The sequence below is a fragment of the Nycticebus coucang genome, chromosome 1 (assembly GCF_027406575.1).
Source record: "Nycticebus coucang isolate mNycCou1 chromosome 1, mNycCou1.pri, whole genome shotgun sequence".
In the NCBI taxonomy this organism is placed as follows: domain Eukaryota; kingdom Metazoa; phylum Chordata; class Mammalia; order Primates; family Lorisidae; genus Nycticebus; species Nycticebus coucang.
In genome coordinates this window covers 73597629-73617550 of record NC_069780.1, presented here as the reverse complement: position 1 = coordinate 73617550, position 19922 = coordinate 73597629, and the positions used below count along the sequence as shown (strand labels likewise).

Here is a 19922-nt window from a genome sequence, read left to right as displayed (position 1 = left end):
TGGATGGTATAAGTCTTTGTTGTGGAGGGCTGTTAGTGCACTGTAGGCATCCCTGATCTCTACCCACTAGATGTCAGTAGCATCTAAATGTTTGTAGTTTGCATAAATTTAGTGTAGATTTCAGGACTAGTTGGCCTCCTTCAGGAAGAGATGATAATATTTTGAGATAACAGTTTGCTTCTCTGAGTAGGCAGCAGTAGGAAAATGGATCAACCCAAGTGGTTTTCTCAGTTCTTTGTTTCTTGGTATCCTCTTCTGTAAAAAAGGAATACTGCCTCTTTTAAAGATAATTAGTGTGTATTAAAAGAATATCTAATTTGTAGCAATGTCAGGCATTCAATAGGGTTCAGTAACTAGTTTTCTTTCCATTAGAACGAAGTCTGTATTTCTTTGCATGGGCCCTTTGAAAAAGTCTCATTTCCCTCTATTCCCCTCCCCCCCGCAAACTCCAGTTATATCAAGCTGCTTTATCTATGTGTCCTCTGATCTTTTTTTATATAATTGGTGTTTTTCCCTCACACTAGGATCTCTTTTCTTGTCTATTTGGTAAACTCCATTAAGATTCAGTTTCAGGTTTCATTTCTCCTGTGTAAAATATGTGAAGATTTTAAATATTTCCATGAAGGCCAAGCTCACGCCTGTAATCGTAGCACTTTGGGAGGCCAAGGTGGGTGGATTGCTTGAGCTCAGGAGTTGAGACCAGCCTGAGCAAGAGAGAGACCCCTGTGTCACTTTAAATAGAAAAACAGCTTCTTGGGAGGCTGAGGCAAGAGGATCGCTGGATCCCAGGAGTTTGAGGTTGCTTTTAGCTATGATGATGCGGTGGCATTGTAACCAGGGAGTGAGACTCTGTCTCAAAAAACAAACAAATAAAAAGATACTTTCATGATGAGAAGGCTATTTACGTAGTCCAAGAAGTCTGTTATAGGGCTAGATGAGGTTGTAACAATGGGAATGGAGAGGAAGTGACAGATTTAAAGATATTGAAAGAACACTGACTAGGTTTGAAGCATTGTATGTGGAATTAAGGTACCACATTATAAAGTGACTTTGGGGTTTGAGGTTGAGTGGTACCTTAATTTTACATTCTGAGTGAAAGGAATGTGATGGACTCAGTTTAGAATATTTAGAATTTTTCAAAATTTTATGTTATATATTTCTCTTTAGGGTCTCTGTGAGGATAAGAATAAGATAATACGTTGTTCATTAACGTGTTAGCCCCATTTCCTTGCCCATTGATTGTTTGGGAAGTATTGTATTTAAGTTGAGGTAAATTTGAGATGGCTAGAGATTCAGATCTCTACTTACTCTCCCTGCCCCCAGGTTGAGATAACTAATAGGAAGCTGTATCTATGAGTCTGAGGTTTGGAAGACAGAGTCTTGATTAGATATGTAGAAATAGCATCCATTAACATATGTAGGTTATAATAAACATATTGGGGATAGATAAGAAAAGAGGATAGGGCCAAGGGCAAACCCTTAAAACATAGGAGTCCACAGAAAGGAGGTAGGAGAATCAGGAGAGTGTGATATGACAGCTAAGAACAGAGTGAATTTAGAGAGTGGTCAAACTAATTCTCCATGTTATTGCCATGTAGGTGGTAAAATTCATTCATTTTTACATTTATCCAGCAAACAGTGCCTATTAAAGCTAAATGAAATGTAAGGCCATCATCCAACAACAGTTAAGTTCCATTCTTTGGAATCTTCAACTAGTGTTACATATCCTTTCATTCTTTATGTTTTTGACTAATTTATTATTTTCTTCTCATTTGTAAAGGAAACTTTTCAGTATACGCTCTTCAGATGGGCTGAAGAGCTTGATGCTCTCAATCGAATACAAGACCTACTTGGTTGCTATGAGCAGGCGTTGGAACTGTTTCCTGATGATGAAGTCATTTGCAATAGTATGGGGGAGCACCTTTTCAGGTTTGTGGTAATTTCTGTATTATTTGTTAAGAGTTATTCTGTATCTTTCTGTATTATTCAGGAATAAATCATACAGTAATTTGAATAGGGAAAGTTTAATGTAGAGAATTATTAGCTCTGATGGAATAGGAGTAATGAGGGATTGGTTAAGAAGACATGAATATGGGAATAGCAGATACAATACACAACATCTTGGCAGTCTTACTATTATATAATATACAACATAGTTTAGTCACTGCCCCTAGGGGTGAGATAGCATATCCAAGGAAGAGTTCCCCTCTCTAGGCTGAGATACAGATCTTGTTGGAGAGGGAACATCTGTGGTTTATAGGATGGCAGAGAAGTCACCATGATGGCTTGCCAGGGGAATTGTTGTAAATCTGTTTTCTGGACCATGCTGTAATTTTGCCTTTTGAGGTGCCAGAGAAAGCCTTATGAAGAAGTATCTCTCCAGAAGTACTCCATTACAAAACTGCCCAGTAGCATTTGGGGTCCCGGGGAGGCTGCCTATCAGTGGATGCTGCTGTCTGCTGTGCACTGCAGGAGTCTGTTGCTAGAGAAGCCCCGAGGCCACTGGAATTAGGAAGCACAACTCTTTCCTCCTTCAGTGTCTCTCCATTACTTACTCTCCCTGCCCCCAGACAGGGTCTGGCTCTGCCACCCAGCCTGGAGAGCAATGGTGTGATCATAGCTCATTGTAACCTCTGCCTCATAAGCTCAAGCAATCTTTCTGTCTCACCCTCCTAAGTAGCTAGGAATATAGGCATGTACCACATGCCTAGCTTTTTGAAAATATTTTATAGAGATGGGGTATTGCTGTGTTGCTCAGGCTGATCTTGAACTCCTGGCACCCAAACAATCCTCCTGCCTCAGCCTCCCAAAGTGTTGGGATTATAGGTGTAAGCCACCATGCCCAGCTTCTCCCATCACTTTTTACTGACAAATCTTACTGTTGTGCCACTTGGTGGAAAAAATTAAAAGACCAGGTACATTTTTCACAGATGGTGAATTTGGCAGTAACTGGCTATGTTGGGGATTTCCAAAACTGCCAGATTTGCTAATTTGCTAGGAGGACTCATGGGACTCAGCATATAGTCATAGCCTTGGCTCTGACTTATTACTGTGAATAGATACAACACAAAATTAGCAGAGGGAAAAGGCACATGGGGCAAAGTTTAAGGAAACCAGATATAAGCTTCAAATGTCCTCTCTCAGGTCACACAGGATGCACTTAATTCCCCTACCAACCAGTTATGACAACACATGTGAAACATTGCCAACCAGGAAAGCTCATTAGAGGCTCAGTGTCCAGGGTTTTTATTGGAAGCTATATGCTTAGGTACCCTCTACCTGGTACATATCAAAATTATAGACTTCTAGAAGAAAAGCAGGTATTCAGCATAAACCACATTATTTGTATAAATAATTTAGGCACAGTAAGCCACTCTTACTAGTTAGGGAACTCTCCCCAAATCCGAGTTCCTAAATGCCAGCCATGGGTCTACAAAAGTAGGCCTTTCAAAGAATAGCAGGCAGGTCTGGTATGTTAACTCTGTACACTAACCCACATTCATAAAGAAGGAAGTGAAATGAAAGGTTAACATTGTTCTGATTTTGAAAGTTTTAGAGTAGTAGGGAAGGGGCATGGTTCTGCCAAGTTGAAATGTTGGAATTGCTCGCATTCCTAGGTGTTTAGTTAATGAAACTCATTTTATATTTTCCTTTAAGTTATTTTCATGCATTTCTTGCTAATTGTCTAATCTTCCCTCAAATCACATCCAGCTAAAATGAACTTGATGTTATTAATAACTACGTCATTAGTAACTACAAAGCTCTTATGTAACTGTAGAATTTCTCTTCTTAAATGTATCTTGATCCTATTAGCTTTTGATAGTCAACCTGATTTGTTTCTGATGCCCATTCTGTGGAGTATGCAAGGCTAGGCTTTGAGGAAGGAGTATCTGACCCAGCTTTGAGAAATTAAATTAATTTCAATCAACTCATTGTTTATTGTTCACTTTTTTCAATATGGACAAACAGCGTTGTATAAATAACTTTTATTAAGAATAACATGGATCGGGCGGCGCCTGTGGCTCAGTTGGTGGGGCGCCGGCCCCATATGCCGAGGGTGGCGGGTTCGAGCCCGGCCCCGGCCAAACTGCAACCAAGAAAAAAATAGCCGGGCGTTGTGGCGGGCGCCTGTAGTCCCAGCTACTTGGGAGGCTTGAGGCAGGAAAATCGCTTAAGCCCGTGAGTTGGAGGTTGCTGTGAGCTGTGTGAGGCCACGGCACTCTACCAAGGGCCATAAAGTGGGACTCTGTCTCTACAAAAAAAAAAAAAAAAAGAATAACATGGATCATTAACCTAACAAATGTGTGATAATTTATGTAAACTTTTTGTTTTTTTGAGATAGAGTCTCAAGCTGTTGCCCTCAGTCTCATAGCAACCTCAAACTCTTGGGCTTAAGTGATTCTTTTGCCTCAACCTCCCGAGTAGCTGGGATTATAAGCGCTGCCACAACACCTGGCTATTTTTTTGTTGTAGTTGTTGTTTAGCAGGCCTGGGCCGGCCTTGAACCCACCAGCCTTGGTGTATGTGGCCTGCGCCCTACTCACTGAGCTATGGGCGCCAAGCCAATTTATGTAAACTTTATATGGTGATTCACTGTGAGATGTATGAATATTTATTATAGAATCAGTATCTCTTCTTAGTGAGCAAACATTTTGGGATTTGATGCATAGAATTTTTTAACGCTTGCTTAAAAAAATTCTACCTGTTGATATGGAGTGCCTTTTGGTTGAAAAATGCTAAAAAGTTGCAAATGTGAAATTGACCCATTATAGTATTTTTTTTTAATGTTTACGTGTTTTTGTAAGTGAAACAGGACATCTTTCTTACAGAACAGTCTGTTTCATTGTATTTTTTTGTACTCTTCGTAGAAACTTTATAATTAGAAAAAGTCATAAAAGCCCAACATTTTTCTTTTGGATTTGTTTTAAAAATCTGATCTCACTGCTTTGTGCAAAATAATGGAGGAGTTCCTTCTTAGGGAACACCGTTATGATATCCTATTTTATGTGGAAAGATATTTTACATGTTTCAGTAATTGTTCTCTAATATTATTTTCCTCATTTATTTATATTAAGTTTTATTCAACGAAAATTTCAAGATAAATACTTTCTCCAATCTTTATTAGTCAATCTCATTAATGTAATTTGTATGCAGTTTAACATTCTTTATTAACTTGCCCATGAGAGGGATAATGATTACTCCGTTAGGAAGCAAATACAGTAGAACCTCCTTAGTTGACCATCTCCTTAAGTTGACATAATTTTCATAGACAGGGTATGTGCCATGTGTACTTAATGGAAGTTCCTTATGTTGACCATCTCCCTCTGTTGACCAGTCTGTTATAGTCTCGTGAGTAGTCAACTTACAGAGGTTCTATTGAATTTGATAATTTTTAGTTAAAGAGTATGATAATAAGAAAATAGTCAGCTAAGGCTTACTTGTTCACATTAACAGCTAAAACTTGATGAGATACAGATTCATCCCTGTGAATTACCAACCTCTTTCATTTAAATAAAATTTGTTTCAAAAGGTTTTGTAAAATAACTCCTCAAATGAAAGATCTACATTTCTTGTTTTTTTTTTTTTTTTTTTTTTTTGTAGAGACAGAGTCTCACTGTACCGCCCTCCGGTAGAGTGCCGTGGAGTCACATGGCTCACAGCAACCTCTAACTCTTGGGCTTACACGATTCTCTTGCCTCAGCCTCCCAAGCAGTTGGGACTACAGGTGCCCGCCACAACGCCCAGCTATTTTTTGTTGCAGTTTGGCCAGGGCTGGGTTTGAACCCGCCACCCTCGGCATCTGGGGCCGGCGCCCTACTCACTGAGCCACAGGCGCCGCCCGAAAGATCTACATTTCAATTTCAGTTTTTTTTTGTTCTTAAGTTTATGTTAAGGGGAGTTACTCTACAGGATTCAGTTATATTCCCAGATGATACACATATGGTGATCATAACCTTTTAAGACTTATGTTTCAGGATACGTTCGCTTTAACAGAAAATTGGAGCTCTACACATTTTTGGCAGATTGTAACTTTTGTTGAGCTCTTTTTGGACATTAGTCTGAGCAGTTACCAATCATTGAGACAAAAATACTTGGTCATTAGCTTATTTGGGGAGCTGTCACTAAGCAAAATTGCAAAATTTACTTTTTTCTTTTTTTTTTTTAGACATAGTCATGCTCTGTTTCCTGGGCTAGAGTACCGTGGCATCATTATGGTTCACTGCAACCTCAAACTCCTAGGCTCAAGCGATTCTCCTGCCTCAGTCTCCTGAGTAGCCTGTGCCACTGTGTCTGGCTAGTCATGTATATTGTTTATATTAGCATTGAAGTTTAAGGAAACTGGTTCTGTAGTAAATATCAAACCTAAGAGAAGTGCAAGCCCAGGAAATTATTAGGGGAAGGTTTGGCATTGATTTAACAGATTGATCATTGGTATTTTTTTTTTTTTTTTTTGAGACAGGATCTCAAGCTGTCACCCTGGGTAAAGTGCTGTGGCATCATAGCTCACAGCAACCTCAAATTTGGGTACAAATGATCCTCTTGCTTCCTCAGTTTTTCTGTTTTTAGTAGGTACGGGGTCTTGGTTTTGTTCAGGTTGGTCTTGAACTCCTGAGCTTGAGCAATCCACCTGCCTCAGCCTCCCAGAATGCTAAGAATATAGGTGTGAGCCACCACACCCGGCATTGATCATTGGTATTTGAAAACATTTTTATACCCATTGCTAAGTTAGTCTCTCAACAAATATGATTATGTAACATGTGTATGGTGCTATGCTGTGTGAGTGGTGTTTGTATAATAAGAACAAGATAAAAATAACCTTCAACATTTAATTTTAACATAAAATATTAGTACCTGTAATTTGACTTAGGGCCATTTCTTTTTGTTGGCGTGTGGTCCCTATTTGGAATTTCAGAATGTTTTTGGTGCTCAAACTCTCCTGGGGATGAATAATAGTACTGAACAGTATGATTAAGTTTCTTTAAAATTGTAGAATGCTTAAAGGTACTTGTGAAGAAGTATGAGTGAAAAGAGTTCTATGGGGCTGGCGCCCGCTCAATTCTGTTCAATGTATGATTGCCACATTGCTGCTGATTCACAAGTTACTGGTTAATGACCTATGGGGATAGATACTGAGAGTGTTTGGAAGTGTGCATAACAATTTGACATTGCTACAGATCCAACTATATGATTAGGGAACTCCCATGTTAAAGAGAATGTAGACTAGTTTGGGTGTTGCTGAAATCACATGTTATTGAGCTGCATACTAACCACATGGAGTCCAACTGTGTTGGTCTACAAGTGATTAGACATTTGAAAAGGAAGAAGAGGTTCTTCCCTACAGGTAGTTTAAGAAGCACTATTCTAGGTGGTTTGATAGTTTTTCTTTGTCTTTTATTTTTGATTTGCTTGCATATAATTCAGTATCAGTATTTAGTGACTTGCCTTTAATTTTTTCCCAAAGCATTTAGTGTCCTTGGACATGATGATTATTGTTTTGCAGTCATATTTATATACTTTCTCTAATATTTAATTGAAATATATAATTATAGTAAGTACAACTGGCATAAATTGATCTGGTGGCAAATAACTCAGTTGTTGAGAGAAAAGATAGGTGGGCACATCAGAGAGGAGCCTATTGGCTACTCTATTAGTATCCTTTATAAAAGGGAATGGTTTTCAGAAAGAAAACCAGTTTCTTGAGAAAGAACTGATATTCTAGTGAGTTGGTTAAATGGAGGATGACTAGAGTACTCCTACTACACTTACGTCAATAATCATTTATAGACAAGTACTTGTTACTGTCCCAGAATGCATAAATACTGTAGAAGACCAGAAAAGAAAAAGTCATGAAGATTGTAATTCTCACTTGGGTAAGGATTTAGAGTGCTCATGAGGGATTATCAGGCCAGACGAGTGGTGTAAATAGTGGTGCAGTAATTGGGCAGCACCTGTGGCTCAGTGGAGTAGGGTGCCGGCCCCACATACCAGAGGTGGCGGGTTCAAACTCGGCTCTGGCCAAAAACTGCAAAAAAAAAGAAAGTGAAGTAATTAATACCATATAGTTGAATATATTTTGTCTTTGTCTTTTTTTACTCTAGAATGGGCTTTAGAGATGAAGCAGCAGGGTATTTTCATAAAGCAGTGAAACTAAACCCTGATTTCAGTGATGCAAAGGAAAATTTTTATCGTGTTGCAAACTGGTTGGTGGAACGCTGGCACTTTATCATGCTCAATGATACCAAGAGGAATATGACGTATAATGCAGCAATCCAAAAGGCAGTTTCTTTGGGGTCCAAAAGTGTTTTGGACATTGGAGCAGGAACTGGAATACTAAGGTTTGTTTTAATTTTATATACATATATACTAATGTAAACTAAAGATTTCATCAGATGTAGACAATTTAACATTTGAATTTAGAAGTATTTCTTATAATCTTGTTAGGTTTATCCATGCAACTATTATTGCATTTTTCATCATAACTTCTATTTTATCAAGAAGTGGTCGTAGTGCTGAGAGAAATTTGGGATTATTACTGAAATTTTGAATAATGAATTTTTTTTGAGACACTGTCTCACTTTTTTGACCTGGATAGAGTGCTATGGCGTTACAGCTCACAGCAACCTCTAACTCTTGGGCTCAAGTGATCCCCTTGCCTCAGCATCCCGAGTAGCTGGGACTACAGACACCCGCCACAACGCCCAGCTGTTTTTTTTTTTCTAAGAGATGGTGTCTCACTCTTGTTCAGGATCATCTTGAACTCCTGAGCTCAAGCAATCAACTGCCTCGGCCTCCCAGAGTGCTAGGATTAGAGGGGTGAGCCACCACGCCCACCCCCCTACTAATATGCTTCATACCAGTAGCGTTTTCTTACTAAAGTGGATACCATGGTAAGTTGTCTGATTTGTTTCTACATATTAGTTTATTTTTTAATAGGAATAAGTAATGGCTGTGTTAAAGAATAAAGGAGGAAATGCTGTGTTTAAGCATCATAATTCCATTAAAATGAGAAAAACAGGATTTTTTTAAAAATGGAGTACTTTTTTCTCTTGCAGCATGTTTGCTAAAAAAGCTGGAGCACATTCTGTATATGCCTGTGAGTTATCTAAGACTATGTATGAACTCGCCTGTGATGTAGTGGTGGCAAATAAGATGGAAGAAGGGATCAAACTCCTACATATGAAGTCACTTGACATAGAAATTCCAAAACATATTCCTGAAAGGTATTAATATGCTTATTTTAGTGTTTATAATTCCCTATTTTATTTTTTAAAAATCAAAATACATTTCTAGTTTATAGTCTAAATAGAAATACTACAATTCTTTTTTAAAGATATGGATATAGGATAGTTTAATACAAGACAGATTTTCATGATAATCTCATATTCTTTGTTAAAAATATGTAAATGTCGTAGAAATAGTTACTTTACCTATGTTAATTTTATTGTTGTAGTTTGTACAAATCGATAATACATACCCTGTGGTCAATAGCTATGTAAAAATAAGACTTGAACAGATTAGATTTAATGGACTTATCACCTTTTGCGTTAGCATCCTTGTTGAAAATGAAAACTTTGGAAGTGTAAGGTGTCATTGTATTTTGGACTAGACTCTTTAAATCTTTAAATGGGTCACACACATAAAAAAACCAAAACACATGAATATAATTGCATAAATATTGGCATTTTAGTTTGTCACCTTACCATGGTTCATATCACAAGGGTGATGGAATATTAGAACTGGAAGAGTTTTTTTTTTTTTTTGAGATAGTTTCACTATGTTGCGCTCAGTAGAGTGCTGTGGTGTCACAGCTCACAGCAACCTCAAACTCTTGGGCTTAGGCGATTCTCTTGTCTCAGCCTCCTAAGTAGCTGGGACTACAGGCACCTGTCACAATGTCTGGCTATTTTTTGGTTGTAGTTGTCATTGTTTAGCTGGCCTGGGCTGGGTTCTAACGTGCCACCCTTGGTGCATGTGGCTGGTGCCATAACCACTGTGCTACGGGCACCGAGCCAGAACTGGAAGAGATTTAAACATTATCTGGTCTAACTGTCATTTTAGAGGCAGAGTTTTCTTTAGCACTTGCTTTACTACTTAGGTTTATCTTCTCATCTTACTTAAATTTAGTTTATCTTTTTTTTTTTTTCAAAGTTTGAATAAATTCACATCTTGAAAAAGGATTTTTTTATTATGATTATTTGAACTATGACTTTTTTTTTTTTTTTTTTTTGAGACGGAGTCTCATTTTGTTGCCCTCAGTAGAGTTCACAGCTCACAGTAACCTCAAACTCTTGGGCTTTAAGTGATTCTGTTGCCTCAGCCTCCCACGTAACTGGGACTACAGGCGCCTGCCACAATGCCTGGTTATGTTTTGGTTGTAGTTGTTGTTTGGCTGGATTTGAACCCACCAGCTCCAGTGAATGTGGCTGGCTCCCTAGCCGCTGAGCTACAGGCGCCGAGCATGTAGAATGGATTTTGAGAGGGCAGGCTCTCACCTGCATTAAATGTTATTTGTAGATCAAGAACAATGATAACTGAGAAAGAAGATTCATTTTGATAAGTAAGGAGTCCTTGATAGAGAATGTATTTATGGTGTATTAGATATAGAAATCTAGTTACTCAGCTTTAAGAAAGAGGACTGGTAAAGTTAATGGGCGTGAACCACTTGTAAGGATTCAGGCAATGAAAGAATAGCCCGAGGAGGCAATGGAGTCAAGTGAAGGTTGTATCCCCACCTCCCACCCCTTCAGAACCAAGAAAAAGGAGCTGGGGGAGGGCAAGAGGAGCCTGGTGAACCTTGGAGTCAAGTTCCTCAACACTTAGGGTCACTTGAAAAAATGAAATGTATTAGAAAATTTTACAAATCAACTGTTTCTATAATATACTCTTCCTTCTCTCAGCTTTGACATCTTTATATAATAGCATGATATTTTACTTACATGTATCTTTAAAAAATCATTCTATAGAGTGTCCCTAGTTGTAACAGAAACTGTCGATGCAGGTTTATTTGGAGAAGGAATTGTGGAGAGTTTGATTCATGCTTGGGAGCATTTACTTTTGCAGCCAAAGGTAAGCAGCATGAAAGGACTTAAATTTGATTTACAAAGTAATATCAAATATATTTCCCAATAGTTGACATGGGAAATGACATTTAATAACATGTAATAAGGGGCGGTGCCTGTGGCTCAAGGAGTAGGGTGCCGGTCCCATATGCCGGAGGTGGCGGGTTCAAACCCAGCCCTGGCCAAAAACCACAAAAAAAAAAAAAAAAAATAACATGTAATAACATGTCAATAACTGTGACATTTTATAACATGTAATAACAGCATAATGCAGTGTATATATGTGTGCCGAAATGAAGCATACAGGAAAAAGACATTCCAGGAAGGAATTTACAGGAATTGAGGTTACTTTGTGGAGGGACTGACTAAGGAATTCTAGAGTAGGATTGAGAAAGGGAGATGCTTTCAGTCTCACAGACCTCACTGGTTGGCAGATTATCAAAAGGGAGTGTAGTCATAACTGGCTTGGAATGGTGCCTGTTGAACCTAGGACTGACTCTTAGAATTGCCAAATTACATTTTTGCATTGAAATTCTCTACTGTATTGTTTTCTCTCATCTAGCCCTGCAGGAAAAAAGAAGAGAAATTCTCTGTTGTATCCTGTAAATCATAGATTTAGTTTATATAATATGTAAAGGGCTGGGTTCGAACCCTCCACCCTTGGTGTATGTGGCTGGCACCGTAACCACTGTGCTACTTCTTTCTTTCTTTCTTTGAGACCCATCTCAAGCTGTCGCCCTGGGTAGAGTTCCATGGCATCACAGTTCACAGCAACCTCCAACTCTTGGGCTTAAGCGATTCCCTTGCCTCAGCCTCCCAAGTAGCTAGGACTACAGGCGACCACCTCAACACCTGTCTATTTTTTGGTTGTGGTTGTCATTGTTGTTTGGCAGGCTCAGGCTGGATTTGAACCTGCTAGCTCCAGTTTCTGTGGCTGGCTCCCTAGCTGGGAGCTACAGGCGGTGAGCCAAAAATACTTTTTAAAGAAAAAAATCCTCAACCTGCTTATTCTTATTGTTTTCAAAATTAATTTTATAGCTTGTCATTATACACACACGTATTTTTACATACATTTACATATAACTTCTATTGTTGTATTTTTTAGACCAAAGGTGAAAATGGTAATTGTGAAAAGTATGGGAAAGTTATACCAGCAAGTGCTGTTATATTTGGGATGGCAGTAGAATGTGCAGAGATAAGAAGACATCATAGGTAAGTGAGTGTTTAAATAATAAATATTTAAAAATAGTAATTTTAAGGAGATACTATATACTTATTATTTAGTGAATATTTGGATAAAGATTTATAGTTTTGTGAACTTTAAAATCATGAAGTTTAGTCTTTTTCTATTTTTATTTTATTTATTAAATTTATTTCACACTGTTCAAAAGGCTGTATTCATTGAGTCCATTCAGAGCAGCTGAACATTTTACCCATCATCATAACATCATACATCCTTGATAACCGATGTGAATGCACTCTGACAAAGTAAAATCTACTCATGATAAATTAACTGCTAGGCTTGGTTGCAATTGTATTATTAGATACAGGCTGTCCCTAAGTTACAAACATCTGACTTACATATAACTCACAATTACTAATGGGGGCTATTTCAGGTAATAGGTTCTGTAGGTTTTTGTTCTTATGTTGGAACGGCAGGTACTTTTACCTGTCTCATTCATAATGTAGGGACTGCCTGTAAATGTGCAATAATATTGCAATAAGTTTTGTAAAAAAAAACACAAAAAACTAGTGTTCAATGGAAAACCTGGTGGATAACTTACTAAGAATCTCTGGAATCTAATTTCTTCAAGGTCCTAAGTCCCAAGTTACTTCAAGGGTCCTAAAAGTTACGTGGTAAAAAGTACATTGGTATTTTGACACATGATCTAATACAATCATGCACCACACAACATTTTAGTCAACAGGCTGCATATAGAACAGTGTTCTCAGAAGATCATAATAAAATTGGAAATTTCCTAGTAGTGACCTAACACATTGTGGTGATGCTGGTATAAACATATTTCCTATACTGCCATAAAATATGATACATACAGTTAGGTATAGTATTCAATGCTTTGTCTATATTATACTTTTTAGAGTGCTTCGTTCTCCCCCTTCTACTTACAAAAACATTAAGCCGTAGACCAGTTTCAATCAGATATTTCATAAGGTATTTCATAAGGCATTGTTATCCTGAAAGATAACTTCATATGTATTACTGCCTCTGAGGTCCTTCCAGTGGACAAGATGTGGAGGTGGATGACAGTGATACTGATGGTCCTGACCTGTGTAGGCCTGTGTAGAAGCATCCTTATCATTAAGCAATGCATGACTGTATGTTATTCTTTAATCATTTCTGATATTGAAAACTCAACATTTTTCTTATACATAATTTCCACTCATCAGCTATGCAAAATGTCACAGTTCTCATTGTCACCACTGCAACACATATACTGTGATGGAAGCATAACCTGTGTCGCAATTGAGCCACAAAACAATTTTTGGATACTATATGTATCACCAGTACCCAGTCTCATCTAGAATGAGGTATTCTTTTTCTATTTTTTAATTAAAAAAAAATCTGAACTCAGAATTAAAGCTAGTTTTCTTTTTTTGTCTTTTGTTTTGTTTTGTTTTTTTTTGAGACAAGAGTCTCACTCTGTTGCTGTGGGTAGAGTGCTGTGGCATGAGGTTAGCTAACTCTTGGGCACCTTCTTGCCTAAGCCTCCCAAGTAGCTGGGACTACAGGAGCATACTACCACATTTGGCTAGTTTTCATTTTCTTTTTTTTTGTAGAGACAGAGTCTCACTGTACTGCCCTTGGTAGAGTGCCATGACGTCACACGGCTCACAGCAACCTCCAAGCTTTTGGGCTTAAGCGATTCTCTTGCCTCAGCCTCCCGAGCAGCTGGGACTACAGGCGCCCGCCACAACGCCCGGCTATTTTTTGGTTGCAGTTTGGCCGAGGCCGGGTTTGAACCCGCTACCCTCGGTATATGGGGCCGGCGCCCTACTCACTGAGCCACAGGCGCCGCCCAGTTTTCATTTTCTTAATGGAAAATTAATTTTGTTACAACTTAGTATCCTTTAGTTGGGTGATAGATTCATGTGGAAAAATACTACATTTTGGCCAGGCATGGTGGCTCATGCCTGTAGTCCTAGCACTTTGGAAGACTGAGGTGGGTGGATTGCTTGAGTTCATAAGTTTGAGACCAGCCTAAGCAAAAAGGGAGGCCCTGTCTGTACTAAAAATAGAAAAAACTGAGGCAAGAGGATCGCTTGAGCCCAAGAGTTGGAGGTTGCTGTGAGTTATGATGATGTCACGTCACTCTACCCAGGGCAACAGCTTGAGATGCTCTCAAAAAAACCCAAAAAACAAAAACAAAAAAAGAAAAGAAAAATACTAAATTTTGACTGATTTTTGGTGAAGTTGGAATAAAAAATTCCAATGTGAAAATAAATTTTAGTTTTATTTGTTCTATATCCTTTTTCTGTAAATTAGATAATACTGAATTTGATAACTACTGTGATTAGGAGACTATATTCTAATTTGTAATAAAGATATGCTAAAGTGAAGTATCTTGGAAGGGGTAAACAAGCATAATGAGTGCAATCTACTTTTAAATGGTACAGAAGAAAGAATATGTATACATACATATATATAGTAAGAGAATGATAAAGCAAATATGACAAAATACCAGAAAATTTGGTGAATCTTGTTAAAGGTTGTTAGGATTTTTTATACTATCCTAGAAACTTTATAAATTTGAAATCAGTTTCAAAATTAAAAAATTAAGAGCAGAGGAAAATATATAGAGTACCTCTATATATATGTTTGAGCAATATATATATATTATTAAACATAAAGAATGGTTTGGAAAGATACACAGCAAACTTAACAGTGAAGAAATGAAGGCAATGAGTATTGTCAAAGGGGACTTTCTTTTTTTACTATGTTGTTTGAAGTTTTGACATTGTTTACATTCATGTGTTTAATAATGAATTAAAAGGAACTTATTTGTCATATGTTTTTTGTTTCTATAACTTGTGACTTTTAATGAAGAGTCATTGAAATAATTACTGGTTCCATTTGATTCATCTTTTGAGTGTATAGTAAAATAATCTCTAGAAGTAGATTGAACTTCTGAAACTTTATAAAGGCAAATAGACTAAAAAATAAATGCCACTGAGGTAAGGTGAGATGAGGTTGGAGTATTTTCTTTTATAAAATGGCATTGCTAAAATGTTCATGAACTTTTTTAATGTAAATTTTTATTGAGATCAAAGATTTTTATAGCAAATACATAAACCCTAAATTTATGATTGGATGAATTTTTATGAAGTTGACACACCTGTGTAACCAATGCTCAGATTAAGGACCAAGGCATTACCATCACTTTAGAAAGTCTCTAGGAAGAAACCCTTTCCAATTACCAGCATCCTACTCCCCCAAGAGTAGCCACTATCCTGAATTTCTACACTGTAGATTACTGTTGCTTGTTTTGAATTTCATACAAATAGAATCATACAGTGTGTTTCGTTTTGGTGGCTGATTTCTTTTGTCCAACACGTCTGTGTTGTATATATTTTGTTCATTTTCATTACTGTATAATATTCTATCGTTTGAATATGCCACAATATGTTTGTCTGATTTACTGTTGATGGATATTTAGGTTATATCTGGGAACTATTGTAGCTATAAACATTCTTTTTTTTTTTTTGCAAATAGATTATAAATTTTATGATTATGCTAAACAGCAATTTGAACAAAGTTGAAATAGTAATTACACCTGTGGTGCATCTTATAAGGGTACATGTGAAACTTAGTAAATGTAGAATATAAATGTCTTAACACATTAACTAAGAAAATGCCAGGAAGGCTACGTTAACCATTGTGATGAAAATGTGTCAAATGGTCTATAAAACTAGTGTATGCTGCCCCATGATCACATTAATTTACACAGCTATGAGTTAATAATAAAAAAAGAAAGAAAAAAATGAAATAGTAAATGGTTAATAAAACTGCCAACAAAAAATGTTGACAATATATAAAATGGATGTAAGAAAAAGAGATGAGAAATACTTCAATTTTACCTTTGAAATAAAGATGTTAGGAAAGGATACTAAGTACATAAAGATTTTCTATTTTTAACAGGTAAAACTTTTCATCTTTTTTTTTATTGTTAAATCATAGCTGTGTACATTAGTGTGATCAAGGGGTACAATGTGCTGGTTTCATGTATAATCTGAAATATTCTCATCAAACTGTTCAACGTAGCCTTCATGGCATTTTCTTAGTTATTGTATGTAGACATTTTTATTCTGCCTTTAGTATATAAACATACTTGAATGTTTTTTGCTGATGACATGCATGAATTTCTGTTGACCATGTTCCCAGAAGTGGAAATACCAAACAATGTGAGTTTCCTATATTGAGCAAATTTGGAATAGGTATGTTCAGCTTGAGTTGGTACTACAAAGTAGTCTCCAAAGTGGTCTCACTAATTTTAGACTCTTGTCAATAGTGTATGAGATTGTAACCTCACCTGCACTTGATGTTGACAGTTTCATTTTTCTTACTCTGTTGAATGTATAATATGCCTTGTGGTTTTTAACTCCATTTCCCTGGTGTCTGCTGAAGGCAAGCAACATTTCATTTGTTTATTGGCAATTTGGATATGCTCTTTTGTATGGTATCTAGGCCTCTTGCCCATTTTTATTTGTCTTTTATAAATTTGTAGGAATTTAAAAGTATGTTTTGGATGCAAACCCTTTATTGTTGAATTCCACAAAACTTTTCCCACTGAGTGGCTTACCTTTTACTTTCTCACAGGGACTCTTAATTTTCTCGTGGACCCATTTATACTTGTATGTGTTTTCCTTTATAGTTAGTTTTTTCTTTATAGTTAGTGGCTGTGTGTGTCTGTAATTATGTTTAAGCAACCTTTGCCCATGAGGTTTTATTTCATTTTTATATGTATTTTTTCTGGATTCAATATCAGATGTATTACCCAATTCCAAAAATACCTATCCTTCCTCTCCTCCTCTTTTTATATCCTTCCTTACCAGAGTGGGTATTAAGGACATTGCTGGGATCCGTTTGCCAACAAATGTGAAATTTCAGAGTCCAGCTTATTCTTCTCTAGATACTGAAGAAACAGTCGAACCTTATACAACTGAAAAGATGAGTCGAGTTCCTGGAGGATATTTGGCTTTGACAGAGTGCTTTGAAATTATGACAGTAGATTTCAACAATCTTCAGGTGAAAAAAAGTTTTATTAGTATCTTCAAGCATTCAGTTTCACGTATTGTTTGAAATAATACATAGAGCAGTCTTATTTTAAGCGTCTGAATGAGATTACACCTACTGTATGTAAATAAAATGATTTAAGGGTAATTAGATTTTTCTCCTGAAATTACTCACTTACTTTAAATATAGAGAGAAATAAACCCTAAGCTTTGTTGGGAATGTGTGTTGTGTGCTCGGTGCTTTCCCACTTGTTCTTAGGGAGCTCTTATGCTTGCTGCAGTAGAATTAGAACCTTGTGCTGAACTTCTTTGAGGAAGTTGTTACTCACATTATGTAATTTCCCCCAAACTATTCAGCCTGTGAATATGGCAGCAGGAGTTATAACCCAGGTTTTTCTGATTTTTCTTTATATCCTGCTGCCATTTCAAATTAGTGAAATGAACTATAGTTTAAACTTTTAAGTTGTATATGGTATTATATGGTATTATGTACGAGTGACCGGCCATCATGGTTTGCCCTGGACTGAGGGGTTCCAAGACAGGGTCAGTATTAAAACCAAGATAATCCTGGGAAAAGGAGGACAGGTGGATCACCATATGTGTGTGTTGGTAGGTGGTGGGAGAATGTGCTGCATAAAGAAAATGCCTAAAGAAATGGGGAAAGGTTACATGAAATCCTTCTCTGAAGGTGTTTAAGTAAGGTTAAATGTTCAAGTACATGAGTGTTACAAATGAAACTTGTCTGGGAGGCAGCGTCCGTGGCTCAGTGGGTAGGGTGCCAGTCCCATACACTTAAGGGTGGTGGGTTCGAACCTGGCCCTGGCCAGCTAAAACAGCAGTGGCAACTGCAGCAAAAATAGCCAGGCATTGTGGCGGACGCCTGTAGTCCCAGCACCTTGGGAGACTGAGGCAAGAGAATTGCTTAAGCCCAAGATTGTGAGGTTGCTGTGAGCTGTGACACCACGGCACTCTGTCTCAAATAAAAAAAAAAAAAGTTGTGAGGGTCATTTTAACCTAAGATCTTGATTAAATTAACAGAAGCTTTCCTTTGTTAATTGTTACCAGATGCTTCTTGGTGTAGTATGGAAATAATTTAACAATTAGGCTTTGCTTACTGAGTCTGAGCTGTCTTCCTGAGCTTTCAAGAGCATTCCTTATTTCAGTAGTGTAAAACATAATTGTAGTTGCTAACTACCCCAAAGCTATCTTTTTATTACTTTAGGTCTTTTAAATTTTAATTGTTTTTGCTATTCATAAGCCTTATGAAGGTTTTAATTTTGAAAGTAATGTTTGCCTGTTTTAACATTTACAAAGAGTACAGAGGAATAGAAAGGGAAAATGTCTTAGTATTTTTCTTTCCTTTTAAAATCTCAGTCCTTCTTTCCCCAGGTCAGTAGTTTGAAGTACATCTTTTCAGACTTGCTTTTCTGTTCTTTTACACACACGTGCGCACGCGCACACACACACACACTTTTTAAACAAAACAGTCTCTGTTGCTTTGCCACTTGACCTTTTTACAATATATCATGGATTTCTTTACATATATTATCTCTTTTATTTTAAATTTAATTTTAATTTTTTATTTTTTTTGAGACAGAGTCCCACTTTGGCAGCCTTGGTAGAATGCCATTGTGTCATAGCTCCTGGCAACCTCCAGCTCTTGGGCTCAGGTGATCCTCTGCCTCAGCCTCCCAAGTAGCTGGCACTACAGGCACCCGCCACAACGCCCAGTTACTTTTAGAGACAGGGTCTTGCTCTTGCTCAGGCTGGTCTCGAACCTGTGAACTCAAGCAATCCACCCACCTCGGCCTCCCAGAGTGCTAGGATTACAGGCATGAGCCACTCACCAGGCTGCCTTAGTTTTCAAAATAATAGCTGTAGAGTATTCCAGTATAATAGGTTAGAGCTTCCCATCCACTGTACCTTTGGTAGTATAGGTGTGCCATGATACTGATACCTTGATTCCCAAGGAGTGGGCAGGACTAAGACCTTGAGAGATGAAAATGATATGATACTGAGGCATGTATATATTAAATGTATAAAGTCCTCTTATTCCTTTTACTTTTTTCTCAGGAATTAAAAAATCTTGCAACTAAAAAACCTGATAAAATTAGCATCCCTGTTATTAAAGAGGGCATATTAGATGCTGTTATAGTTTGGTTTGTGCTCCAGTTGGATGATGAACACAGTTTATCCACAAGTCCTAATGAGGAGACATGTTGGGAACAGGCAGTGTACCCTGTACAGGACCTTGCAGGTGGGTCTTGTTTAATTTTTTTTCAAACTTGTGGCTTTAATTCTCATTAAGTATTTTAGTCAGTGGCCAAAAAAAATAAAAAAAGAATTGAATATGAAGTTTCTAGTCAGGGACGGTTCGTTAAATCTTTCAGAATTTTACTTTTCTTTTTCAAATGTAGTTTTAAATATATGTAGTTAAGAGGAGAGACTAAAACATAACTCTGCTGCATAGTACTCAGAAAATACCTATCATTAAATCATTTCTTTAGCTTTTATGTTTTTAGTTATCAGTAGGTGAAAGAAATGCTGGTTCATCATTTTATGGAAAGTATAGGAAAAGTATTGGGTTTAGTGTTGGAGATGTTGCCCCTT

General features: G+C 37.3%; 1 protein-coding gene and 2 non-coding genes across 5 annotated transcripts in view; 1 reads left to right on the top strand and 2 right to left on the bottom strand.

The window, feature by feature from the left end:
- Positions 1–19922, top strand: part of PRMT9 (protein arginine methyltransferase 9) — a 104583-nt gene that overhangs the window by 65963 nt on the left and 18698 nt on the right. For 2 of the 3 annotated variants that reach the window (XM_053582370.1, XM_053582359.1), the window contains 7 exons: positions 1781–1929; positions 8100–8336; positions 9054–9221; positions 10965–11067; positions 12166–12272; positions 17133–17325; positions 19386–19569. In XM_053582370.1, coding sequence (XP_053438345.1) covers positions 1781–1929; positions 8100–8336; positions 9054–9221; positions 10965–11067; positions 12166–12272; positions 17133–17325; positions 19386–19569 — 1141 coding nt within the window. Of the gene's footprint in view, positions 1–1780; positions 1930–8099; positions 8337–9053; positions 9222–10964; positions 11068–12165; positions 12273–17132; positions 17326–19385; positions 19570–19922 lie in introns of those variants that run through there. The other variant, XM_053582378.1, reaches the window with a different exon arrangement.
- LOC128593186 (small nucleolar RNA Z40) lies at positions 12439–12510 on the bottom strand. Its single transcript, XR_008382278.1, has one exon. It is a non-coding gene; the product is annotated as a small nucleolar RNA Z40 (small nucleolar RNA).
- LOC128593243 (small nucleolar RNA SNORA1) lies at positions 13477–13613 on the bottom strand. The gene has a single exon (XR_008382297.1). It is a non-coding gene; the product is annotated as a small nucleolar RNA SNORA1 (small nucleolar RNA).